Source organism: Cebidichthys violaceus, unplaced genomic scaffold (genome assembly GCF_023349555.1).
Source record: "Cebidichthys violaceus isolate CVI_PGR_0920_01 unplaced genomic scaffold, fCebVio1.0.p SCAF_8, whole genome shotgun sequence".
Lineage (NCBI taxonomy): Eukaryota > Metazoa > Chordata > Actinopteri > Perciformes > Stichaeidae > Cebidichthys > Cebidichthys violaceus.
Genome location: NW_027176964.1, coordinates 6,663,011 through 6,689,777, shown reverse-complemented (window position 1 = coordinate 6,689,777; position 26,767 = coordinate 6,663,011). Strand labels below are relative to the sequence as shown.

Genomic DNA, 26,767 nt, shown 5'->3' with positions numbered 1-26,767 from the left:
TTAAAAGTCGAACTGGTTACCACCTGACATTCACCGCAGGTGTGGCGCTCTCAATTTGTGTTTTGCCTCCAACGGCTGACACATTTGCTCTCGTTTCTCTCTCTGTTCTTATCTGGCAGGTTCAGTCAGACCACAGGACAGTTAGCAGCCCCCCCACTTCCTCATCGAAAGTCAGAGCGAGCGAACGCAAGTTTCCTGTGACGCCTCCGTGTCTTTGGTCAACTGGTTTACTCACGTCCCTCTTCCACTGTTGCACTGCGCTGCATGGAAAGAGACCGGCCTCGTCGTATCCTGGGTGGGGGGGGAGCTCTCTGCTAGATCTACGCCGACAGTCAACTGTTCATCTGAAGATTCTCTCCAAAACCTGGATCTGTCAGGACACAAAAACACACCAGACCTCAGTTATTAATAGACTTCAGAGGAAAGCTGCGATGCAGTCTTCACACAGTTAAGGTTGTGTGTGGGTTTGGGATTTTTTCCACCATGCTGCAGCAGTCAGACCTCATCTTTGACTTCGCCAGTGACCATGTCAATATGTCACAGGTGAGTAAATGTTAAGCAGAGATGCATTTGTTTGTGTGTGTGTGTCGAGGCAGAGCCCACGTTTCAATCTGACAAATCTGCTTTCACTTAATCTAATTTTCTTTGTGTTGCAGTTGGGGGGTTACTTGGATTACCCTGCAGTGATTGTGGAGCAGGTGCCCCATCCACACCTGCTCTCATATACAGGTCTAGCATGTGAACAGTCACAGACAGAGCATCACCAGCAGCTGCTCAAAGGTCAGTGCAGACAACACACACACACACACACACACACACACACACACACACACACACACACACACACACACACACACACACACTCCAGCCTTTCTTTACCTGTCACGTTTAATGACTGAAGCTCACCTGTCGTGCAATAGTCCAAACAAACGGTTATTAAACTGTCTAAGCTTTGTTCTGAGACGGTTTTGTTCAAGTTCTACGAAATACAAATTATCAGCATATAAAAGAAAGCCTGGGACTGGACATGCGCAGTCACACCCGTCGTCGCACATGGCCCACCCTCTGCAAAGATTCAGGAAGTGAAACAAAACATCACTGGGCTGCTTGTCCCTATGAAAGACCGTTAATGAATCATATTAGGATGTAGACGTGGTCAATTCGGGCTACAGCACACATGCTATGGCTTGTTCCTCACCAATGCTGGGAATTAAAAGTAAGTTATATCACTGTATCGGGTTGTTTATTCCCAACTGTAGTCTAGTTGAAGTGAGCAGTTGAAGTTGGGCATGGCGAGGCTCGGTTAACTTAGCTAACGGTGACTGACACCGCTCGCGGACTGTCATGTTCAATTAACCTCGAAATTCCAACCGTGTTGGGGAAACAATTTACCCGCCGTGTTTCTTTAAACACGGCTATTTGTTTTGAGTGGTCGTTGGCTGTTTTTTCTGGGCAGAACGTGTTTGAGCCCACGGCACACAGCTGTTAGCTAGCAGATACTTTCTAGCTCCCTGCTTCACAGCCTGCTCACGTCACATAAATAAATGCGCACTAAACAAGTAGTCCTTTTTAAAAAAATACTTTGGCTGAGAGGCAGACATGTGGTTATGTTCACAGAAGCCCATAGCTGCACATATTGTTATTAAAGGAAATGCACTATAAGCGGTGAAAAAAACAGACTCGGATATTAGTAGGCTGTTATTTATCTAACTGAAGTTCATAGGAAAGTTCAATACGTGAAGTAAAACAGTAACGTTAGGTAAATCTTTGCAGTTTGGAGCCAGTGCAAATAATTAATGACCGTCCTGCTCGATCATCCATTTGGGTCATTAAAGGATAAGTTCACCCAAACTCCAAAAAGAACATTTCGTCTCTGTCTACCTCTTGTGCAGTGATTCCTGACCCCGGAAAGATTGTGGAGCAGCTATTTGGAGCTGTCTAGTATATTAATTGACACAACAACCAGCACACCTCACTTTCTTACCAACAAGAATCAGTTGGAGCACCTCAGCCCCCAAATTTTGCAATTGAGAGTGTGTGAAAACTAGTTAGCAAGCAGCAAAGAGTTAGCCAAAAGTAATGGATAAATGTGAACGCAAACTTGACCGAATCTAATGGAAAACAAGGCTATGACCAAACATTGACAGATACTGGATCACTTTGTCTTTTATGAATTCATATATGCAGAAACAGATCCATCTCAACCACAATTTTCTCTATGGTGAAATACAGTTGAACAATTCCAGGAAAGCTCATCCCATCTTTTGAGGGGGTACAATGAAGGGGGACTTGAACCTATTTGATAGGGCTGTAGAGGCAAGTCAGACAAAAAAGTTTCTAATCCTGTAATCACAACAACTGTAATATTATATCCTGTGGTGATTAATGGAAACCAGAAAGGAATGCCTTCTTTTGGGTATGCTTACTCAGCAAATTAAATACCTAACATATCAAGGAGATTCATGGCTAGATATCTCTAGCATTGAGAGGGTGTTTTGTGTAATTTGGCTCAGCCGACAAGCTTTGTCCTCTGTGTTTCTCGCGTTTAATTATCCTCTTACTAAATTCCGTCCTCCTCCACCTGCTAAAATAAATGTTTTCGTGTGTTCCTCCCTTCTCTGTCGTCTGCAGTGGAGCAATGTGAGAGTGGAGAGGAGGAGACCATGGAGACGCTTGTCGCTGCTGACTCGCTCCTCAACATGGACTGCCCTGACACCCTCTCCCTGGAACACTACTGTAAGCACACACACACACACACACACACACACACACACACACACAGCCGAGTTAGCGCTGCTCCCATGCACACTAACTGAGTTGAGAAGATGCCCTAATAAAACCTCACTGCTGCTTCCTTGTGTCGGACATGTCTGACTGCGAGATGTTATTTTTAGACACGGTGGTCACAGTTCTGTTCTCTCTCATTAAATCTGTTTATGCCCCCCTCCCCCACCTGCAGCCCAGACCTTCTTACCATCACTGGGTGATGTCATCACTACTCCTGTTACCCAGGTGACTGTGTCAGCGGAGGGGATTGTGGGAGCTTTTGACCAGCCACAGTGGCACTCGTTGCACACAAACAAGCCTGCAGCACAGCTGCAGTCCAAAAAGAGAGGTCCGTTACCTTCTGGGTTATCGTCTTATCTGAATTGTGTTTTTTCTGTGAATAATTGTGTGATTATATTGGATTATTTGCAAATGACCTACTTTTATTCTTCGAATGCTCAGGGAGGAAAGCTCGACATAGAAGGGCGGAGTCCCCCACACCAGACATTATAGTGAAGAAGGACAAATACAACAAAGGTATTGTGACACACAACAAAATTAGCATGTGTAAATGTGATGGCAATTCTACATGTTGGTCCCTCGTGTCTGAATCAGCACCAGTCATCTTTACATTATTTTTCCATGTTGTTTCTCCTTCTTTCCTTTTCCATCATGTGTCCCTGTGTTTGTGCTTCAGGAGGAAACACACTGTACCTGTGGCAGTTCCTGATGGAGTTGCTGCAGGACCGACAGGTCTGCCCCCGCTACATTAAATGGACCAATCCCGACGCAGGAATCTTCAAGTTGGTCAACTCCAAAGCAGTGGCCCGACTCTGGGGCAAACACAAGAACAAGCCGGATATGAATTATGAGACGATGGGCAGAGCACTCAGGTAAAGGACCAAAAGAGGGCTAAGACGACTCAAAATGTCACCGTAATGTGTTCTTGTCTTTACTTTGATGAAAATATACATGTGTGTAGATGCATGGTTTGTTTTGTTAATGCTGAACCTTTGTGTTTGTGTAGGTACTACTACCAGAGAGGCATACTGAATAAGGTTGAAGGCCAGCGTCTCGTCTACCAGTTCACCTCGCTGCCCAAAGATATGATTTATATCACAGATGGAGATGGCATGAAAGAGGAAGACGATGACGATCACGACGACATTAGTGGTATTGATGAGGCTGTGAGTGATGACTCGGATGCCAGCACTATACCTTCTAGTGACCAGTCGGTTGAGGAGGAAGACTCCCACCCGCCACAGAAGAAAACGTCCTCCTGCTCCCTCCGGGGCCCGGCCACCCAGCGGACCAGGCCGGCCCCCAGGCTCTCAGGCCAGCGCGAAACCGTCCTGAGGCCCGCCAGCACCAGCCTGATCCAGGAGCAGCATTTGCCTATTGTGTCCGCGGAGATGCTGCGAAGCCTGCAGAACCTGCAGAAGGTCCAATCCCTGCAGCCCGCGGGCCACGCCTCTGTCTTCAAAACGGCTCAGCTGCTGGGGAGTCTGTGCGAGCGACAGGCCGCCGCTGAGACGGCTGTGGACGGTGAGGGTGCGCGGGAGACGCCCGATGGAAAGTCGCACCCGAGACCCAAAACTTCCCAAGTGGAGGCTCCACAGCTGGTGCCCCTAACTAGCTCTCACCAATAAAAGAATAATAAAAAAAAGCTATCCCCCCCCCTACAAACACACACTCAGGACCAGTTACAGAGCCGCACTTGGCTGTGGCTACGTCTGCACACCAGGGCCTGTGTTTAAGAGTGGAAGTATTGATCTAGGATATTTTTTTTATTTTAGATTATATTATGAATTTGTAACAAAAGTAATTCTAGATCACTACTTTCCTCCCTGAGTTGCCAGCAAACCCACAACATTTTGCAGTTTACTGTCCCAAGAGACTTCAAAAGCTCACGTGCTTTGTCTCAGCCTTCTGTCACGCTCTCTAGTCGTTAACCCCACAAGACACCAAAGACAGACATGCACTGGAACCTACAGCCTCTCTGCATCTTCTGCAGATACACCTTCTGCTTGCACTTCACCTCCAGCGTCACGGAGCAAATAGTCCGATCAGTACACTGTGCCCTCCTTCTCTGCCTTTGCTCTCGCTCTTTCCCACTCTTTTTTTTCTTTTCTTTTTTTTTCTATCAAATCATTCCTCTGCCTTGAAAATGGCTTTGCACTAATGTTTATCCCTGCTGTATGTTTTCTTCTCTTAAGTGCCTGACGATCTCAGTCCATCCTGTCCCCGCTTCCTGTGTTCCTGATAATCCTGAGGTTATTGAGGGAAAACATTCCATATTATTGTTGTTGTTATTATTTTTTTAAGATTACTGAACTATGTTTGTGTTGTGAAATGTTGAAAACAAGGGATCACTGTTATTTCTAGAATAGTAATGTAGCACTGCTGCTGTTTGTAGTTGATGTATCTACTCGGTGGACTTTCCTTTTGTCGACAATCACCAGTGAAATGGCCTTTTATTTAGCTGCTCCTGTAGAGTCATACAGCTACTATTTAGCCTTTCTCCTCTTCCTACATTCATTAGTTATTACATGTATATACACAAATGCATATATGGACCTCTGAAGCCTTGATATCTTCATGTATTGTGTGTTATATACTGTGTCTGTGAACTCGCTTGACTTTGTGCCTTGTTGCCATTTTCTCCCTCAGGTTCGTACAAAATTAGTTTTTCTGCACCGACTATATGCTCTATGCAAGGAGTTAAACGGCTGGCCCTTTTATAATGAAATAATGCTAAATTTAGTGTTTTCCCTTCAGTTGATCGGAGTTCAGCCTCACACACCTCACTCCAAATGAAATCTGAGCTTTTAAGATTCAAGCGGACTTCTGTGAGGCTGAACCTGGTTTAGGAGATGCTTGTAACTGCCTTTCTCCCCAGAGAACCTTATATGCAAAACTGTTTTCACTTTATTACCGATTAAGCCATTTATTTGGAATCCCCTCGCTTTGCCTCGTCTGGAGCTCTTTTGATACTGTAAGTTTCACTGATGTTATATAAGCTTGTAGCAGAGGGAGAGGTGGAGTTTTTGTTGCCTTACTCTGGTGTGTTTGCTTTCATGCAGTCCAGAGATGTTGAAAAGATAATGGTCTATATATAAAATAAACTTCATTTTGTCATTGTCTATGTGAAATTCATCGTCAACTCATTTACTCACCTGCATATAGTACTGTAGTACTGTGCTTGAGCACATATTTGAGGTACTTGGACTTTATGCTACTTATTACTTCTACTCCACTGCAATTCACAGGGTAATATTGTACTTTCTACTGCATGTTATTTATTTTACAGGTTTATGTACTAGTTACTTTGCTGATACAGATATAATATCTTAATACAAAATATGATCAACAAATTTAAATTTATTAAGATTGTTTGATCCCTGTAGGGACATTCTCTAACAGTATGTAAATAAAATGACCCTCACCTTTACCAGCTGCCCCATTAAAGTGATGTACTCATTAATGCATCAATAATTATATAATATATATTATTCTGAAATGAGCCAGTCTGCATCACAAGTACTTTCACTCTCTGTACTTTTAGTATATTTTGATGCTATACTTTTGTACTTTTGCACAAGTACAGTTTTGAATGCAGGAATTTTACTTGGAGTATTTAACACAATTTAAGTATTTCTACACTGTGGGATTGGTACATATACTTAAGTAATCTTAAAAATTTTAAATCTGAATGCTTCTTCCAATACTGCTACTGCTTTTCAAAGGGAAATATTGTATTTTTTTACTCCACTACATTTCAACAGCCACGGTAACTAGATACTTTGATTGAAATTAAAATGTTTCTTACAAAACAAGAATAATTTTATAAAATCTGATTTATGATTATAGATGAAACTACAGTATGTAGTAGGATACAAAGTGTGTCAATCTAGCTCCCTCTTCCCCAGTCTACATTAAAATGCTCAAATAGTTTAATATACACAATTAATGATTATTAATGATAACCAATATATATTTAAGAAATTCAGTATTTAAGGAATGGCAGCCATTGTTTTGCACAAATGTATCTTTTTGGGGGCGACCGTGGATCATGGAGTAGAGCGGTTCGTCCGGTTTGATCCTTGGCTGCTACCTGTTCTGTGCTGAAGTGTTCCTGAGCAAGACACTAAACCCCTAACTGCTATATATATATATATATATATATATATATATATATATATATATATATATATATATATATATATATATATATATATATATATATATATATATATATATCTTTTCATGTCAGAAGTTTGCTGTCATATAAGAAAATTGTCATGTAATGACTCCTCCAGGCCGTTAGGTGGAGGTGTGGCGGTGTGAGCGGTGTGCAGCCGGATGTTTACAGGCCTGCTGCTGGGCTCGAGCTGAGGCAGCAGGCGCTATCACGTTTCCAGAAGTGTCCACATTTTTGCTAGAATCTTCCTGCCACTCCAGAAAGACTGTCCACATCCGCAGCAAATCCATGGCAACCGAAAGGCAAGACAAGCTCATCAAATTAATTCCCTTTTATTTCTTTTTTTCAATAATTTGTTTCTCTGCGGCTGGTTTTAACGGTTGGTCTCTCCTGTCGTTTTAGCAGGTTCCCCGATAGCTTCATTGACGAAGATCCACAGAAAGCTCTGGAGGTAAACATTAGCGTTAGCTAGCGATGTACAAATACTGAAAACCAGGGGGCTCTGTCTTATCACATTAACCGTAAAGTATTCCGACTAACTGTTTTACAGAGGGAGTTGAGTGCGGTGTCATAATGTTAAAGTTTCCGATGTTAGCACCGCTTTTTACACTAACTAACGCTAGCTAAATAGCTATGTTAGCTAACGTTTCCTGTTAGCATCACTTCGCAAGAAGAGCAGGTATGTGTTACAACTTTACGTAACAGTACTATTTCTATATTAGCAGGACATGTATTGTGGTTTGACTTAGCAACCATTACAAATGCAACACTTCGTTTTTACGTGTTATTACTAGATAAATAACGTTGGTGATAAGCATTCTGGTGTTTTAGATATGTCATGCTGTCCGCATGGTATTCTGAAACATGTTTAACCGGAAGTCATTAACGAATTCTAGCGTTATTTACTAGTTTGAATGAATTGTTAACGTTCGTTTTCATGTCCTTCTAGTTATACGGTCATTAATAAATGCATGATGGAGCCTGCGTTATGATATCTCATTTATGCTACTTTCAAAAGTAGTGGGTGGTGTCAGTGTAGCGAACAGGACACGGAACATGACTGCTGGTGTCAGGTTTCTTTTTAGTGTTTCTGCTTTTCCATTAGTATCAACACTAGCTGAATCGAAACAGTACTGTAAGCTGTCCACTTAAAATCCACCTTTTTCCTTGTAGGGACTTGATGAGGCCTTGCAAGGAGACTCCAACAACGCTGAGTGGTTTTGCCAGCGTGCCTACACCCACATACTTCTCAAAAACTACAGCTGTAAGTCTGTGGACTACATGCATTGACGGACATGTTGGTCATAACACAATAGCAAATGCATGATTTTTTTTTTCTTCAGAAAATATAAATGTTTTCAAATTGTGTGTTGTTGCCTTTTTGGTAACTGCCCACACTAAATGAGTATAACGTTGTTTCTTGTGAGATCCTTGATTTAATAATCTGGTACCAGTCTGTACAGTCATATAAAGTTTCGGAGTGATACAGGCTGGATGGACATTTGTGTATGATAAACATAGTGTTGTTTTCTTTCTTTTTTTGCAGGTGCTGTTGATGATGCCAGAAAAGCCCAGCAGCTAACACCCAGCCTTCCTCTTGCTTTCATGCGAACAGGGTGTGTACTATAATATGATCATGGAAATGAGAGAAAATCTCATCTTTTTTTTTTTAATGGTGTATGATCTCAACTGAAGCTCCTATTTGTTTAGCAAAATCTGTAGTATAAAGTTGTTTGGTAAACATAACTGGTTACATTTGACTTTTTCATCTGCTATGAAAATTAAACACGATATTCCTGTTGCTGGAGTTGGAGTCATGTTAAGGCCGATGTCCATGAGAAGATCCTTTCTCTCCTACCTACCCTAAAGTTCATGTATTCTATAATTGTTGTAGTTATTTAACTTCTTTAACAAGGTACGTGGTCCAAATTGTGTCTGTCGTAGGAGGTCGCTTTTATTTTCTTATTACTTTATTAAGTATACAGTATATGGCATTTTTTTGTCTCTCACCTGCAGAATAGCAGAATACCACCTGAAGCACTATAAGTCAGCACATGCAGCTTTCACTCAGGGACACCAACTGGATGGTGAGTACAAACTTCCCATCATCCCACTGACTATCAACCACTGTCTGCATCACTATGCTGTCTGTTTCACTCTCCTCATTGAATACAAAGGGATGAACCTTCTTCTTCACTGCCATTGTTGGCTTATTTCTGCACATCTGTGTGTCACCACCACCTGCAGATCAGTGGAATAGTGCATGTGTGTGCATGTGTTTTCTTTTGTGCATTGCACGAGACACACTAAATGAGAAAAAACAGCTCCAAAGCACCTAGAGTTTAAAAAAATAAAAAGAGAGACTGTGTTTATACTACTGTAGCTGGTTTGCCAAGAGGAAGATAACAAAGTGGATGCTTGTTTTGAGGAGAGGTTGTGTAAGGAGACCCGCCGTTGCCACTTTAGTATAAATGCGTCTATAAAGGAGTACAAAGACAGCAAACAACGTTATGCTACATTTATGCTACTAACTGGAATGGATTGGGAAAAGCTCATGTGATGGAACGCCAGAGAGGCGCGGACGCTCAGCTGTCGTATGACTGGAACCGCGTGCACGACCGCCTCGAGTCTACAGCTGCCTGCGGAACACTGAAAGCATGACTGAGGCTTCAGTAATTGATTAATCGTTTGGTCCAGAAACGGTGAAAATGGGCTGAATGGGTTGATGGCTTTGCCGGTTTTCAGTTAAGTAACATGAGGCCACATGATGATGTTACAAAAGAGCAGTTGTGCACTTTGGGCTTAAAGACAATAAATCCCCTGGACTGGGTTTGGCTCGAGGGATCCCATCCAGATGTCACATAATGATTAAATGATTTTAAATCTGCAACTACAAGTGTTACTAAACGTCCAGATTACGAAATGTATCTTTCCACATTGCTCACATCTGTAGCCATTGTCAACCTAGACACTAATACCTCTGTTTCAATATCAGTTGTGACCAAAATCTCATTCATGTCTCTTACTACAGCTATAGTGTTTCTGTCTCTGTTCATCAAACTGATGGTTTCATTATATTTGTATTTGTATGTCTTTTTTGTATTCAAATTAATTGTATATTTATCAGTGACCTAGTAACTAACTTAAAGCAGTTTTCAAACAGCTGGAGCTAGCCAGCAGAGGGTGAATAAGGATAGCTGTAGCATCGTTGCTGTCATCAAGGCGCATTAATTGATTTTAATGGATATATTTTCGCAGACATAACAGAACAAGCTATTTTATATAAGAAAAGAAGACATGCTTTGGGTCTTTTTTGGAGCGGTGACCCTACAGGGCTCTATTAGCAACTGGAGAAGTAGTCCGAGCTAGCGCAGTGGGATGGAAGAAAAGGATTTAAAAAGTCAAATGAGAATCCATTTCCAAACATTCTCAGTAAAACAGATTTTGCTTGTAAAATGTGGATCTCCCTTTGCATACTGATTTAACTGCTGGTTCAAACGTATTGAATGTATGACTTTAGCACTCTCTTAGTCAAACCACTTCTGACTTCATTAACACCTCACTGATGCCGTCAAATGTTTACACTAGATCCTTTTACTGTAGTAACGTTTATTACTTAAGGAAAAAAGGGAGAAAATGTCATTTTTTTTGTGTGATTTCCACAGTTTCTGACAAATCATTTGAGATCTGGATCAAGCGGTGTGAGGAGATGATGGGAGGTAAGTAGATGAACTGAAACTTCTATAATGTCTGTGGTTTTATTAATGTATTTTGAGCTGACGTTGGTCTTTAATTGTAGATTTATACGTTGGTCTTTAATTGTAGATTTATGAGGATATTAAACAGTCTTCATTAAATGGTTTTAATGTATTTAAAGATGTTAAATTTTGGTACACAATATGGCCTGTGGCGGTTTTCACTCCAGATCCATCACCAGTTGCAGTCTAACTTCTCTGTGCTATTTACCTGATGCTATTAAACACTGAACTAAATGGCACAGTCAGCGAGCTGATGGGCCCATCTGATCAAACAAATGAGCTTGCACACAGCCAATGAATCTACGGCATGAGTGTTTAGGCAGCGCTGCTCAGTCCAATGAAAGATGCATGCCGTGTTGGGGCGGTGTGTTTCTGTTTGCTGGTGATGCCCCGGCCCTCTGGATCATCTTGAGTAAACAAGAGCACGGGTTTTGACAAACACGCTTCACACCTGCATGCATGCGTCCTCCCGGGAGCGGCATGATTCATCAGAGTTAACGTTACTGACGTTTGAGAGGCCCTGATGAGACCCAACTCCTTCATAGGCATATGCACGCGCGCACAAATGCACACCAGGGTGTACACCCCCCCCCCCCCCCCCCCCCCCCCAAAAAAAAAAAAAACTTGAAAGTACCCTACTTGCGTCTGCTCACTCTCACACCAGCAGCACAACTTTTTTTTTCTTTCGGTGACGGTGTGTTTACAACCAACCAACACACACACACAGAGCACCTGGTTATTCCATCACATGTGGCACCCTGCTGGTTTAAAAACACACAAACTGTGACACACAGTCTTTTTCTCCAAACACACCCGCCCCTCCTCACTGTTTTAAACACGACCTCATTAAGACGACTTTAACACTCCTCCCATCATCTCATCCCTCTCTTCCCTTTCTGTGGTATCTCTCTCTCTCCCTCTGTTTCTGTCTGTCTCTTTGTTTCTCTGTCTCTCTGTTTCTCTCTCTCTCTCCCTCTGTGTGTGTGTCTCTCTCTCTCCCTCTGTGTGTGTCTCTCTCCCCCTCTGTTTCTGTCTGTCTCTCTGTTTCTCTCTGTTTCTCTCTCTATGTAATGAAGTCATTGAATAATGTATGATAGCATGTTGGTAAACGGTGATCAGACCTGCTTGGGCTCAGAGGGCTTTTAATGGGCGTGGACGGACCAGTAAACAAACTGGCGGAGGATGGGAAGAGCTTGTGACGGGTTTGTACAGTCATGGAATTTGAAATTTTTTTAAATGTTCGGCACCCTAGAAAGCCACTTGGCCAGGCACACCGCCTCAGCCGCATCCTCTCTCTGTTTCCAGGCTACCCGACATCCTCATCTGTTTTTAGGACTTTTATGAATTCAAATTGATTAGACAAAATTAATTTGTTCTCTAGCCTACTAGACAAAAAGTTTTTCTCTTTCTTTTTTTTCAGTTACGTTTTTATCTATTTAATTAATCCTCTTCACTCCTCCACTTACGCAATATGAAGCTACTCTTTTTTTAATGACTTTGTTTTAATCCGTTGCATGTTTTCACACAAAAGGAGCTTTACACACACAACCTTATCATAGCCGAATATTTGATGAATGTAGTCTTATTTATTTATGTAGTCACTTTTATGTTAAAAGGGTTGCAAATCTAGTTCTTCGAGTAAAATGTAGCACACCAGTCAACCTAAATCAAATAAAACAGAATTTCCCAGCAACAAAAGAAAAGACCTTATGGGGGGGAAATGTATGCGAGTCCTGGTGTGGAACAATCTGTCTGCTATTTGTTATCTGTAAACAAATGTGTGTTAAGTGTTTCTATAGCTTGGCCATCATAGTTAAGAGATCATAATTCGATTTAGGAAACTTGAGGGCGTGTATTTAATGTTTCCTCCTGCCAATCGCACACATTCTTCTTCTCTCTTTCCAGAGCAGACGCAGATCGGCAGCAACAACAGGGTGAGTTTCTTTGCACGGCCACCAGGGGGCATTGTTGCTCTCAGCATGGGTAGAGATCATCAGCCTTGTGTATGCTCCTGTTCAAAGAAAGGGAGCCTCACTAAGCTTCTTTTGTTATGTTTTCTCTCATTTTTTTTTTTGTTTCATCCCTCTGCCTTCTTGCCACATCCTCCTCTCTAATTGTCATTTCCGTCTCGGCGGCTGAATGACCAAGCAGACACCAGCGGTTCCACCTGTGAAGTAAGTGCACAAATGTAAATACACCATATCTCGGCATCTGTTTTATGTTTTTAATGTTTATTTTATTCATTACATCGGCGTGATGATTAGCCAAGTGTGAAAGCAGCCCCATTCTTTACATCTGTGAAAACAACATGCATGGACGAGACATGTTAATGATGTGCAGCGTTTTATCATTTCAAGTTCCTGGTTTCATGAAGTTTTATATATTCACAATTCACAATAGCAGTGGAGGAAATGGCAAAGGTCTTCAGTTGTTTATCAGTGTGTGTGTGTGTGTGTGTGTGTGTGTGTGTGTGTGTGTGTGTGTGTGTGTGTGTGTGTGTGTGTGTGTGTGTGTGTGTGTGTGTGTGTGTGTTCTTGCAGACATGACTGGTACCAAACAGAGTCTCAAGTCATCGTCACAGTCATGGCAAAAAATGTACCCAAGGATGGTGTGTGTGTCAACTTCATGGAGAAAGAGGTATAAACACACACTTAAGTGCAGTGTTGAAGTGAAGTGAGGCTTTGTTTTGTGTGTGTGTGTGTGTGTGTGTGTGTGTGTGTGTGTGTGTGTGTGTGTGTGTGTGTGTGTGTGTGTGTGTGTGTGTGTGTGTGTGTAACAGAGATGGGTTAGCTGTTGGGTGTTTCCTCAGGGGGGCCCATTAGATGGGTCTCTCTCACACACACACGTACACACACACACTCCCCATGGACCCAACTATGCCTCCAGTGGTGCCTTGTTAACATTGCCCCCAAAGTACAGATCTCAGAACAATTTACCCTCCCCAGCTTCTCCAACCTCCTAATTGTCTGTAGATAGACGGCATAACTGATCTAGGATCAGCTGCAGACCCCTCCAGGGACAACCCTATCTTTTTCTCTTCTCCTGTGCTTCTTTCCACTTCTTTCCCTCTCTCAGAGGGGTAACTGCAGGGCACCCCAGGGAGCGGCATTGTCTTTCCTAATAGAATAACAAACTGAGTTTACCCCATTTCAAAAGAAATAGTTCACTCGCTCCGAATCCCACAGTCGCTTGTTAAGCTCCCTCTGTCTGTGGTGTGAAGTACAGATAAGTTCATATATTTTTTACTAGGTCAGTATATACAAAAGAAATTAAAGATGAAAGGCAGTGGTTCCACTGCTTCTCCCTGGTGACCGAGCATGCGGCAGTTGTATACCTACAGACGGAGCGGGGATTCAACTGGAAATGAATAATACAGCTTTGATAGTTTTGTGGAATTGCCCAAAAGTGATGATTTGCAAACGATTACAAGTCCAAGTAACCTACTGCTGAGATGAGACGATAACCGCTGAGCTATTCGGCTTCAGAGCTTTTCTATATGAAGGCAGCTTTTGCCAAGAAGGAGTGTGAAGATTTGGGCCCCAGCCGAGTCCAAGACCCTCTAAACCAACAAGCCACCCACCCACCCACCCAGTCCTGGTGAGTGACAGGCCGTTAAGAGCTGTCTGACACCCCCCCCTCATCACTGGTCACTCTGTGGCTGAAGAGGACAGGGCGAGAGAGGATACTCCTGGCCGACAAACCGGCCACATCAGATGATTATTCTCGTGGACAAGCTGACAACTTCACTCCCCACACACACACACACACACACACAATCTTTTTCTATCTTTTTGTTTGGTGTGTTTTCTAATAGCTGCAGTTAAGTCAAATGAAATATTGCTACAATTTCAACTCAGAAATTAAATTATGAACAAAAATGGCAGGTCGAAAAGTATGATTTACCTCATGGACTTACTGCCCACCCTAATAGCCGCCAGCGAGGGGTGTTGACGCCTAATGTCTGCTGTCTGTGGTCTCTTCAGCTCTCTGCCACGATACAGCTGGCTTCAGGGGAGAACTACAACCTGGACCTCCACCTGCTGTACCCCATCATCCCTCAACAGAGCAACTTCAAGATCCTCACCACCAAGGTATCACAGTCACTCTGACTTTAGCTAGTCCAGTAAGTGGGCTGATGAAACTTTCTCCATCAACAGGGAGTCTACTTTTTAGGAAGGAAATGTTGATTTTTAAACCGCATATTTTACATTCTGGCATACGTTTTTGATGAGTTGACACGTTTCTGACAGGTTTAACAGACATTATGCTGTGACCGATGACTTGCTCGCGAAGCAGAAACAAACCGTCAGATCCGCACGCTTTCATTACACCTGTTCTGTTTAATGGTCCATCGTGCACTAAAAGGCACATCAAGGCGACTCTGATGTTGGACAAAAAAGAACAACCTGCTGCCCTTTGTTCTTTCTCAGGTCTCAGTGACCACGACAGAGCAACACTTAGTAGCTTGAGATGATAAAATGTCCTCAAAGTAAGCAAGTAAGTTGGATACTGCCAATATTTTTATGTCTCGACGTAATATTTTTTATGCGGCATGAATGTTTTGGGATTCAGTTCATTATTGTGAGCGCAATTTCTCTAGAACACCTGGAGGCAATTTGTTCAATTTTGGCACAAAGGTCCACTTGGACTCAAAGATGAACCGATTAGAATTTGGTGTTCAAAGGTCACTCTGACCGCCCAAAACACGTATTTGGCCATAACTCAATAATTCCTATGCTAATTATGACAATATCACAGAAGTGTCTAAAAGGATCGAATGATGAAGTGATAATATTTTGGACAATTTGACCGATTGGTGGAGGCATAGACCCGTGAGGCGGTAACTCTAGTTAATAATATACCAGGTTACAATTTACAGCATTAGTTCTCTAAGAATCTCCTTCATATCCAAGCTTTAGTTTTGTTACTAAAATATTTTCTAATCAAATCAAAATTGAACAGAGTCTGTTGGAATGAATGTGGGAAATCCGTGGCAGTACCCAGCCCTGTGAGATGGTGGTTTGCAGATGTTTTTCTCCACACCAACCCCAGCTGCAGTGGAATAAAAAACTGTTTACCACTTAACAACTTCTTTTTCTTTTTTTTTTACGAAACTGAAAAACATAAACAAACATGGAAGAAACAACATTTTTAGGTCATGGAAGCACTCCAGCTAAGTTTTTGGAAGACGAAAAGTTGTTGAATTTGACTCCGAGACAGTGAGGACACCGCATGTAGCCTTGCCATCCCAGTGGAGATACTCAGCAGTAGAGAAGCAGACTGTTCAACATGTTTTATGTCCCTGTAAAGACAATGTGACGTAGTAATGTCACACACTGGAGGAATGCACTCTAAATATGCTTCTAGTCTCTGAACGGCAATTTTGCCCGAGAGCATCGCACGACACAACATTATCTCTGTGTATTAAGGCTTTTATTGTCTTAATAGCTGATCATTAATTATTCTTTGTGTCTTCCTTAAAAATGTTAATGACTCAAATGATGTCAGATAGTGAAGACGGCAAAGAAGAAAAGCATGCAGATGCTAATTTAAGCAGCTCACTGAAATTGACTGATCGTTACCACTGTGAGATTAACATCTTAAATCTCTTCAGTAATTTAAAGCAGCCTAAAGTAGGCTGTCGCTACCTATAATTCCTTAATGCCGGCTAAGCTTACTGTAGCTGGAGTAGAAATGGGGGGAAAAAAAATCCACTCCGGCTGTATACAGTGTGGCTCCTGTGGAGACGTTAGCAGAGTTCATCTGAACAGGAGATTCACACAAATCCACACTCTTACACACACACACACACACACACACACACACACACACACACACACACTTATCAGGGATGTACTCACTGAGAATTTCTCAGCACCGTTAAAGGTGATTATGGGCCTAATGAGTAGGAAGGGCACTTTTTACTATCGACTAATTAGGGTGCATTATAGAGGATGTGGGCTAACGAGTGTGCTGATTCAGGGTTTAGGCCACTGTCAGGTTTTAGCCTGAGGATCAAGAGGCAGGTTTTGTGTGATTTGTTTTGATTGTTTTTTGTATCATTAAGGAGAAAGGAATCGTCTTTTAGGCAATTGATCAATTGATTCTTGCCAATACAAGTGCAACGTATAGCTCTGCTTTCTTCCATAGGGATGCTGTTTATTCCTAAGAACTGTTATTCTGATTTCACACTTTATTTCGGACGGCATCTTCCAAAGCATCTTGAGTTGTATCCTATTGCAAGTAACTCAACAAATAGTAAAGTATGCTTAGTTAAAGATAATTAACCATTTATTGGCTCTTCACACAGGTTGTCCACTTATATCCTGTTTTTTAAGTATTATTGAATGTCAGGGCAAAATTATGATCTAGTTTCATCTAAAGCAGACATTTTGGCAACATTAGGGCAGATTTACTAACAAAACGCAAATGCTAGCTGCAGTTTTCAAAGGATTTGTCGCTTCAGCTGCATTTATTTAACTCCTCATTCACTGAACGGCCTTACACACAGAACGCAGCAGCGCCACCACTGCGCTCTGACGCCCATTCTTTCCATAGGCTTGCGCGGCGCACCCATGTCTATCCGCGGCAGCGGCGGGAAAAGCTTTTGCCGCGATTAACCCAGCGGGCAGTGCCAACTGTGTGAGCGCTCATCATGTATTCACTTTCTGGACTGCCCTGCAGATGTAGTTCATCCACGGGAGTCTGGGAAATAAATTATAATTCAGCCGACTCCACGAAGTTAACTTCGACCAAAGTTGAATCCCGCATGAGAAGAAAAAGTTTATTACTCATAAAATTATGATGTAGCAATGTCTAGTAGCAGTTATGTCCGACCTTTATGGAAATGAAAAAGAGATGCAGTGAGACGAACCAAATTTACTCAAGCCACCTACACGAGTAGAGCGCATTGGTGATGATATTGATACAGCCGGTGTTTCTCTTGGAAATGCGTGAAATAAATGTCTTGCACTTTATATAAATCTCATTTCAAACGACAGAACAGTGCAGCCTGTAACAGGCTCGCTGTCGTGATTTTAAACAGCCGCAAAAACCTCAGTGAATTCGGCCGTTTTTGGTCTCCACCAGCTCCTGAGGTAGATATCTGCTTCTCTAGCTGATAAATGCTCCACTGTGTTCACCAGCTAAAGGCTGGGTAGTGTACAGTGGTTGTTTTTTTTGAAGATCTTATTTTCTTAAATTCTTGGCTTCTTTTGGAAATTGGGGATTTTTTTTTTTTGTAATCAGTAAATCAGTATTTCTAAGTAATATAAAATAAAAAAAGAATACTTTTGGCAGGGGTATCAAAACCCAATATCATTCTAACAATCCCCAACCCTATATATTATTATTATTATTATTATTATTATTATTATTATATTATTATTAGAGCTATATTTGCATAACAAAACAAGGGTTTACTGACATCAAGTGCCTAAAAAGATATGCTATGGTATCAACATCCCCTAAACAGCCCAGGCCACAGAGCCTCTGAAAGCAATGAGGACATTTATTCAAGTTTATTTCCCAGTGAGGCCGCGGGGGAATGAAAGGGCAGAGCATGATCACAGGTGCTGGAAATATACACTGTATGGTGCCACAGTGGCATTACATAACCTGACATCTATATCGTGTGCATTATATCCACCAGCTACACGTTGCCGAGTGGAGACTGACCTGCACGGAAACTGCCCCCTCTCAAAATAAAAAAATAAAAAAAACTCACTTTTCCATGGCAACAGCAGAGACTGCATACCAGAGGTGCACGTGGGTTGCAGCTTAAACAAGGGCTCAGTCTTCTAGAGACCACAGCTGAAGATGGTCTTGCACTTTTCTCTCGTCTTTCGTTCTTTCTTCTTCATTTATGGTCTTTGCCTCTCCCTGCCCTGTCACACACACACACACACACACACACACACACACACACACACACCCCTTCTGTCTGCCTTTCTTTCTCTCTGTCTTGCGTGCGTACACACACACACACACACACACACACACACACACACACATACACACACATACCTCTACCTCTCTAGGATAACGAGAAAGAGAGTGTTCAAAACCTCCTCCTCTCCCACAAAGCCCTTCCTGTTCCCTGGTCCACTGGGCTCCTCTGGTACACATGGCCCCTGCACTCACTCACTCTCTCTCACACACGCACACAACCAAGCTCATAAGCCCTCATTGGCAGCATTCAAATGTTCAAGACGACATAACGGCACCTCAAAACTCCACAGGTGAAACGTGTGTGCACACATGCTCGACAAATGTGAGAGCCCCACTACAAACTCGGCCTGCTTTCTCAATGCATGTCTCATTTAAATGTTTTGGAGCCGTTTTCATTTTTCTGTAGCCAAGGAGCCACTGTGTGGGGGGGGGGGGGGGGGGATTCAAATGAACAATGGCATCAGCAAATCAAGTTTCCCCCCCAGATTGGCATGCATCCCTAATGAGTGTTTGGAAGAGAGGAAGGGGGGAAAAAAATGCAGCAGCAGCATTGCCCTCAGAGCTGTTGATTCCCAACCAATGTCGGCCTGTCTGTCTCTGTAATAGGCTGCCCTGCACTCTTCGCTCCACAATGTTTACGCTTCATCTCCTCGCTGTCTTTAAAGACAACTTAGCAGGGGGAGGCTAAGCCAGGCTTGAGTGTGCAAGCACACACACACACACACACACACACACACACACACACACACACAGACACACACACACACAAGCAAATACAGAGTCTGAACAGTAATCTCTCAACACACTTGTGCCATTTACACAAAGTATTTGGTGTGTGTGTGTGTGTGTGTGTGTGTGTGTGTGGTCTGTAGCACATCACCGTCAGAGCGACCTCCTCCTGTCCTCCACCACGACAGACATTCCAACCGCAGGGGTCACCGCGACAACGGGGAGCCAATTACACACCAGTGTGTTTGATCAGAGCAGACGGCTGCCCCACACACACACACACGCACACACATACACACGGACGCGCGCACACTCGACGCAATTTGGGATCCACGCTCGCTCGTTCATTCACTTCCAAACTCATCTCCTTTTGGCAAATAGCAAAAGTGGCGTCTCCGCTCTTTAATTTCCACGCCTGTCAACGTCTAAGAATGTTTATATTTATTTAATTTATGCGTCTTTCTTGCCGAGTTTGTTTTGAAATCCGCGGGGATCTGGAGAAAGAGGGAGACGGAGTTGTGGCAGGGGAGATGGGGGGGTGAAATGGTTACAAACGCATGTGACAAACGACACGGGACCCCAGTGCCCTTCTGTAAATGGCGTGTGTGTGTGTGTGTGTGTGTAGTGCAGTATTGTATTGTCCAGCCCAAGGGTCCTGTGGGTGGTGGCCCCCGAATGTAGCTCCGCTGTCACATCCCTTTACAAGCCATCTTTTCGCCTGTCACACACACACACACACACACACACACACACACACACACACACACACACACACACACACACACACACACACACAGACACACACACACACACACACACGGAGCCTGGCCTGCCATGTCCCTTAGAAGCCAGGGAGCACAGATGTGGCAGCAAATTAATGTTGTATGGCCCAGGAGCACGCAGAGAAGCACACACACACTGGGCCGCGGCTCGAGTCCTGCTGCACTTCACACAACAGAAATTAAACACAATTTGTGGCACCTGCAAAGCTAGATGGTAATTTTAAGACATTTCATTGTTTTTGTTTTGAAACCTCTATGATCGTTAACAAATCAATTTAAAAAAGCAGCCGATTGAGCCAGTCTCAAGTGGCCATTTGAGGAACTGCAGGCTTTGGCATTGGCTTTCAGCACCGATTGATTGGATTTTGATGTAAAGAAATAGAGAAAATCAATATGTATTTATTTTTGGCGTATGTTTTCAAATAGGTGCACAGTATAACTAGTAATGTGATCTAAATGGGTTAAAAAGGCGTTTTTCTTGTCATCTGGACTTAAATGTGTAACTGCTCATCCACAGGATAAACAAAAACAAAAATTAAAAGACATAAGATCTAAAGAAATCCAACCCTGCATAATCAGAATTACAAGCGCTGCTACAAAGGCCGTGTTAGCTTGATCGCCAAGTAACTGTCAGCCATTAGAGCAGGTTGGCAAATCAGCACTTTGATACATACTGAAGTCTGGAAAGCACCACGAGACCCCTAACCGAGCTCAAAGGAGCCGCTGTGCCCAGATTGCAGGTGCATCTGTCAAAGAAACAAAAAATTATTTAACATGCCGAAATCAGTTTATCAAACACAGTCACAACTGATGATATAATAATTCTATTCAGAAGCCGGAAACAGAGAATGTTAAAAATATTGATTTTATCGGTTTTAAAATGATGAACTTTATTGATTAATCATCTAAACATCTATCGTTGGCAGGGCCAGCCAAATTAAGCTCAGATAAATGAATCATTAAGTTGGATTTTTGTTGCAACCATTCGCCAATTAACCATTTGTTTCAGCGCCATAGTTGTCGAATTATTGACCCAGTTGATCTAAACTGCTGAATGTGCTATAAGACCAAAAAAATGTTGCTTCCTGCTCGCTGTTAGCGGGGTGCGTACCAAAATTCACCTCGGACCCGTTAACATTTGTATGCACACGGGCTTGTACCCTTTTTTTTTTAAATTTTGTTTCAAGGACCAGATATGTTGTAAAACGGGAGCTCGTCTTTTGTGTTAATGATTCAGCCAAGAGGGTTTCATGCAAATCCAAGCTTTTGAAGTGCTCCAACAGATGGAGGCCCAAACATCGTCTATGCATGAAACCAATTCAATGAACGAGGGTTACATCCAGAAACCACGGACGCCCGAAATAACTTCTCCCACCTCAGAACTCTGGGGGCTAATATGACACAGCTCTGTAGCAGTGTTTTGCAGTTTATTCAAAATGAAAGTGGTTTTCCATTCAATCCTTTATCTTCTACTCCCCGTATGTACAGTGATGCTTACTGTAGAGACAGGGTTACGCTAAAAACATCTAGTTCCTACAACGTACCGTTCGGCCTCATCGGAAGACAAAAATGTTCACGACTGATCCAAACAGCCACATTTGAGATCGGGTTGAAACGAGGGACAAGGCGTGATGAATAATTTAAATATGAGTACAACGACTCACATTTACATGCGGTCTCTCCTAGAAGGCATTCATAGTGTTGGGCTCTCTTTTGCAGTTCACAACCTGCTTCCTTTCTCACCTCCTCACACCTTGTTAATCATTGCGTGAAGTGGGGGGGATGTCAGATTGTTGGGCAACCCCCCCCCCCCCCCCCCCCCCCTGCAAATTCCGATGTCGGAAAAGATTACCTCAAAGCATCAGATTGTATGCACAAACTCTCCAAAAAGCTGGGTGACACAGACATTTTGAAGGATGAGTATGAATTATTTGGGCGGCGACCTGTATTCTCAGCAGAGATCTTCTTTTTTTAGTCTCTCACCCCCCCCCCCCCCCCCCCCCCGGCTTCGCAGGTGAGCCAAAAAAAAAAGTTAATTTCGGACACCGAGCAGATGCCTAGAGAGAGAGAGAAACTTTTTTTTTGCAGGCCAGAAAGCGCTGACATGCACCGAAGCGATCCATCAGTGTGCCGCCGCTCGCGCCAGCTCATCACCTCGCTGGAGAAGGCGGTGGCGATGGTGCCGTCTCAATCTGCTCCCTCGCACTCCTTGCCTCTCTCTTTCTCTCCCCGGTGCCGGTCAGCCCTCCTCATCTCCGGCCTCGTCTACCTCTCGGGTTTTTCCCTCCTCTCCTCTCGCCACCCTCATAAATGAATCATCACATCGCCCAGCAGAGCAGAAATGTTCCTTAATTGCACCGACATCACCAGCGCTGCCTTTCACATGCGCACATATCAAACGCACACGCATGGCATTAATGGGTGGGGGGGGGATGTGCATGTGTACTTGTGGTTCGCGTGTCTCGCTGGTATGTGCCCTGTCAATGCGGCTCAGTGTTACAAGCGTGTGTCCATGTCCTCTCTCCCCTCATTGTTTTCTTCCGCTCCCATGTTCTCCCGGTGTAGTGATTTGGATCAGATGCTGCTGTGTGGAATTAGGCTCTCCCCCCACCTCCCTCCTTCCCCCCCGCCCGCCCGCTCTGTCTCTCACACTGGCCCTCTGGCTGACAGGCATCTCGTTAGTGCAGTATGTCTGTCAGTGAGGTTCGAGATTGAGCTGTGCCCCCGCATATCCCTGATGTCTCTCACACACACACACACACACACACACACACACACACACACACACACACACACACACACACACACACACACACACTCGCAGGATGAGTTGACGAGGAGCTCTGAGCAGACAGCCTCTCTGGCCTCAATAATGATCTGATGTCCTGTACTTTGAGGGTGTCACTTTAATGGAAGTGTTATTTTCGTCCTGTGCATCAAAGAAGATCATTTTTGTTATCTCCCTTGTTCCCTCCTCTTCTTCTTCTCCTCCCTCTTCTTCTGCCCCCCCGCCCCTGTTATCGCCCTTCTCTTCTTCATCAGGTGGAGTTCAAGATGAAGAAGACAGATGCCATGAGATGGGAGAAGCTGGAGAGAGAGGGACAGGAGTCCAACATCAAACACTTCGATCCAAGTCAGTCCACGGCCTCTGCATTTACACTCTTTCCCCCTCAACTATCGTCCTGTCTCTGCTCTCATCTCTCTGCTCCTGTCTCTCCATCGCCCTCTTCTTATCTCTCTCTGCAAAGATCAATATGAGCTCCTGTGTTTGTCTGTTCTGCACTTAAATGAGAGTGGGCAGTCGAGCCCTGCTCGAGTCTTTCATTAGTCTGACGGCGAAAGTATACGGGGAGAGGGAAAGGTATGACAGCAGAATATGACTCAGTATTTTAGCCCACACGTTGCCATTACTGACAGGATTAATTACTTATGTAAGTGTGTGTGTGTGTGTGTGTGTGTGTGTGTGTGTGTGTGTGGAAGTGGAAGGGCGAGTAAAAGTTAAGTGGGCAGCCAAACCATGCAACCAGCTCAGTTTATAGCTCGGACTACTGTTACATTTAAACATGATTTTTGACATCTGATTTTATGGGATCACATTGCCGCATGTCCACACTTGGCCTGAATATGTCTGCCGTTTGTGTCTGGCGCAGTATTTATGTAAATCTGCGTCTGGATTACACTTCCCGCTCTCCATCTCTTGTTGGGATTACAGTGGGCGTAATGCATCCTGAAAATATAGACATCAAATCGCACTGTGATCCTTCAGTCTGAAGATTCAGTTAATACGTCTCTGGGTGATTTCGATGATGGAAGTCAAGGTATTAAACTTGCACACAGTGAAAATCTCAATGAACAACATTTGTTTGTTTTTCAGTGTGATTGAAGAGCTCTGCTTACCGTCTCATCAAACGCCTCTCAGCTGGTTTGAAATCCCTCTCACTTGGTCCTAATTGAAACTACATGAGCTGTAGCCTGACATTTAGTTTCCCCCTCCATCAGATCAGTACCCTTCGTCGTCCCACTCTGCCTGCAACTGGGACAAGGTGATGGTGGACCTCGGCGAGGAGGAGAAGAGCGAGAAGCTGGAGGGAGACGCGGCGCTCAACAAGCTCTTCCAGCAGATCTACTGTGATGGCACAGACGAGGTCAAGCGAGCCATGAACAAGTCATTTGTAAGTATTGTGCTTCAGTGACGAGTCTTTCGCTAGTAATCACTTCAACCAGTGTTCTAGTAGCCCTCCCCCATGGGGCTTTAACTCATAATTGTTGACGCTCTGACTACGGGTCATGCAAACTTTGTGCTATCCACCTCCGTAATAGAGATTCGGGAACTCCAGCAGAACAACTTACGTTGGGGCAAAGCAGTGTTAGCCTCCTAAAGCTCCCAAAATACACATTACATTTGAGCAACTCAGAAGTAAGCCTCAAGGAAAGAAGGAAGGAGACCCACATATATTATGCGAATATGCTAACATGTTCACCATCTTAGTTCCAGCGTCCTAGTGTGCCAACGTTAGCTGATTAGCACTAAACACAGAGTACAGCTGAGGCTGATGGCAATGTCATTAGATTTGCAGGTATCCATAAAATATTCAACAAATTAAAATTTTAACCTGAGTTCATCCGTGTGAGAAATGCATTCCATGGCGATCCCTCCAATTGTTGTCGAGACTTTTCAATCCGCGCCGTCAATCTCAATCTCACGTTTGTGCTAGAAGAGAAGTCAGGGTATCGTCAAAGTTGGCAGACTCCATTCTTTGGGGTAACATCATTTCATGGCGAGCCATCCAATAGCTGTCGAGATATTTCCATCTAGACCAAAGTGGTCGAAAGGCCGACATTGCCATCCTTAAACGAAAGATGTCCTGAAAGGCTTTGGTTGCTTCGTAGGGGCTGTATTAGTGTTTGGAGGTCTGGAATCCAACACATGTAGTGTGGACTGATTATCTAGTTAACGAGCTTCCTTCAGAGTGCATTTAAGTGTACAGAAGGAAGCATGATGATTACGATTAGATGTTGATTGATGATGGGGGGGGACAATCAGCATTCTGCGTTACTAACGATATGATCTCACGATGCTGGAGTACAATGCTACACTTAAAAAAGGGTTCGCTGTCATTCCATACATACCCAGAGCAGAAGACCTAAAGGTCATCTTATGTGCAAATAAGCCTTTTTGAATGATTTCACTTTCACAGTTTATTGTGGAATAACGAGAAAATGAAATATGAGTTGCTGGTGAAAACTTCAACCTTGTTCATTAATACTACAACAGTCATGTGGAATTGATGATGCTGTCGGGGGGGCTTCAATCAGAGAGAAGGTGTTGCAATAACTACAGCATTGTGCCCCCCCCCCCCCCCTTGTGCAGATGGAGTCCGGCGGCACAGTTCTGAGCACCAACTGGGTGGATGTGGGCAAGAGAAAAGTGGAGATGAACCCACCGGAGGACGTAGAGTTCAAGAAGTACTGAGCGCTTCACTCTCCCCCTCCCCCTCTCCTCTTCCTCCTCCTCCTCATTTATCCGTCTGAACTCCAGCAGGAATGCTCGCTGCCCTGTAGTCTCCGTGACCGCGCTCTTCTTCCTCCTCTTCCATGACCCCTCAGTTGTGCTGTTGCTCACTAAGTGCAGGGAGCCTCAGTATTCCCACTTTCACTCGACCAAAAACCCCCCCCATGGCCCACCCTCTGCAATAACTTACTACCCGATGCTGTCGGTTCATTTGACCCATCTACCCATCTGTTGAACAGATTGATTTACATATCTGATTTTAAAGGCCAATGGACTATAAAGGGAAGTCTGGATTAAAGTTGTGACTGACGGAGCTTTCAGATCATTCTTTTTTTCTCTCCTCTGCCTCCCCTGGTTTTCTCAATAAACGCCCACAAGCCTTTCTATTTCAGGGGCCTTTCATGACTTCCTATTATCAGCACTTGTATAAAAATGTAAAGTTGTTAAAAAAATAAGAACCGGTTGAGATGTTTAACTGGTAGCTATGATTGCTTTTCTCCCCTCATGCAGTTTTTTTCTTTTTCTTTCCCCCTGTACGCTCGGTAAAAAAAAGTCAACAGCAGTCCTTTGCAGACTGGCTTCTCTGGAATGTGTGTGGCGTGTCAGCCAGCGGTTTAGCACCGGTCGCTCCCTCAGTGTGATTCAAGCTTCGGTGTAAATAAAAGATTTGTTGTTTTGGCTCACAAACTTTGTCTCGCGTTTTATGGTCCGTTGTCTCTGGAAACTGCTTAGGACGGGTTGGAGAAGTAGGAAGGGATCCACCAGATGGGGGAAAAAAACCCAGCAATATATTATGAAGGAGAGCCTTGCTCGGTGATTATGTGCTGGGAGGAATGAAATGTGGCATCACTGATATGAGCGAGAGGCGGTTCAGATATGGCTTACAGCTTGGGGGACGCGGTTTACGCACTCGATTGGTATCAAGACAACGAGGAGAATTCCCGAGCTGTTGGTCCAGCAGGTCAAGGATGCGGCCCTGAGGTGGAGTGGTGATTTCCACACGGAGATGTGGGACAGCAGGCACCTTCTCCTACCACATATATATGCGGCAGCTGTGACAGTGAGGGGG

General features: G+C 43.7%; 2 protein-coding genes across 4 annotated transcripts; both read left to right on the top strand.

Moving 5' to 3' along the window:
- The first annotated feature begins 300 nt into the window (after positions 1-300).
- LOC137865936 (ETS-related transcription factor Elf-1-like) lies at positions 301-5,909 on the top strand. Of its 2 annotated transcripts, XM_068701526.1 has the most exons (7): positions 301-543; positions 657-780; positions 2,632-2,736; positions 2,960-3,115; positions 3,229-3,303; positions 3,464-3,659; positions 3,794-5,909. In XM_068701526.1, the coding sequence occupies exons 1-7, from the start codon at positions 484-486 to the stop codon at positions 4,413-4,415; spliced, it is 1,338 nt and encodes a 445-aa protein (XP_068557627.1). In that variant the 5' UTR covers positions 301-483; the 3' UTR covers positions 4,416-5,909. The 2 variants fall into 2 exon arrangements, with proteins under 2 accessions (XP_068557627.1, XP_068557628.1); XM_068701527.1 differs by lacking the exons at positions 301-543; positions 657-780 and adding an exon at positions 850-1,216.
- Positions 5,910-7,144: 1,235 nt separating this feature from the next.
- sugt1 (SGT1 homolog, MIS12 kinetochore complex assembly cochaperone) lies at positions 7,145-26,385 on the top strand. 2 transcript variants are annotated; one of them, XM_068738014.1, is made up of 13 exons: positions 7,145-7,269; positions 7,373-7,418; positions 8,141-8,231; positions 8,514-8,583; positions 8,984-9,054; positions 10,633-10,686; positions 12,631-12,659; positions 12,877-12,899; positions 13,266-13,362; positions 14,709-14,816; positions 23,229-23,319; positions 24,186-24,358; positions 25,558-26,385. In XM_068738014.1, the coding sequence occupies exons 1-13, from the start codon at positions 7,256-7,258 to the stop codon at positions 25,657-25,659; spliced, it is 969 nt and encodes a 322-aa protein (XP_068594115.1). In that variant the 5' UTR covers positions 7,145-7,255; the 3' UTR covers positions 25,660-26,385. The 2 variants fall into 2 exon arrangements, with proteins under 2 accessions (XP_068594115.1, XP_068594114.1); XM_068738013.1 differs by having other exon boundaries at positions 7,370-7,418.
- The last annotated feature ends 382 nt before the right edge of the window (positions 26,386-26,767 follow it).

Bases quoted from the DNA above. Each gene is read 5' to 3' on its own strand.
- LOC137865936 (XM_068701526.1), top strand. From the start codon at position 484: ATGCTGCAGCAGTCAGACCTCATCTTTGACTTCGCCAGTGACCATGTC. The intron at 2,737-2,959 runs GTAAGCACACAC...CCCCACCTGCAG, and splicing joins CCTCTCCCTGGAACACTACT to CCCAGACCTTCTTACCATCA. The intron at 3,304-3,463 runs GTATTGTGACAC...TTTGTGCTTCAG, and splicing joins GAAGGACAAATACAACAAAG to GAGGAAACACACTGTACCTG.
- sugt1 (XM_068738013.1), top strand. The intron at 13,363-14,708 runs GTATAAACACAC...TGGTCTCTTCAG, and splicing joins TCAACTTCATGGAGAAAGAG to CTCTCTGCCACGATACAGCT. The intron at 24,359-25,557 runs GTAAGTATTGTG...CCCCTTGTGCAG, and splicing joins GAGCCATGAACAAGTCATTT to ATGGAGTCCGGCGGCACAGT.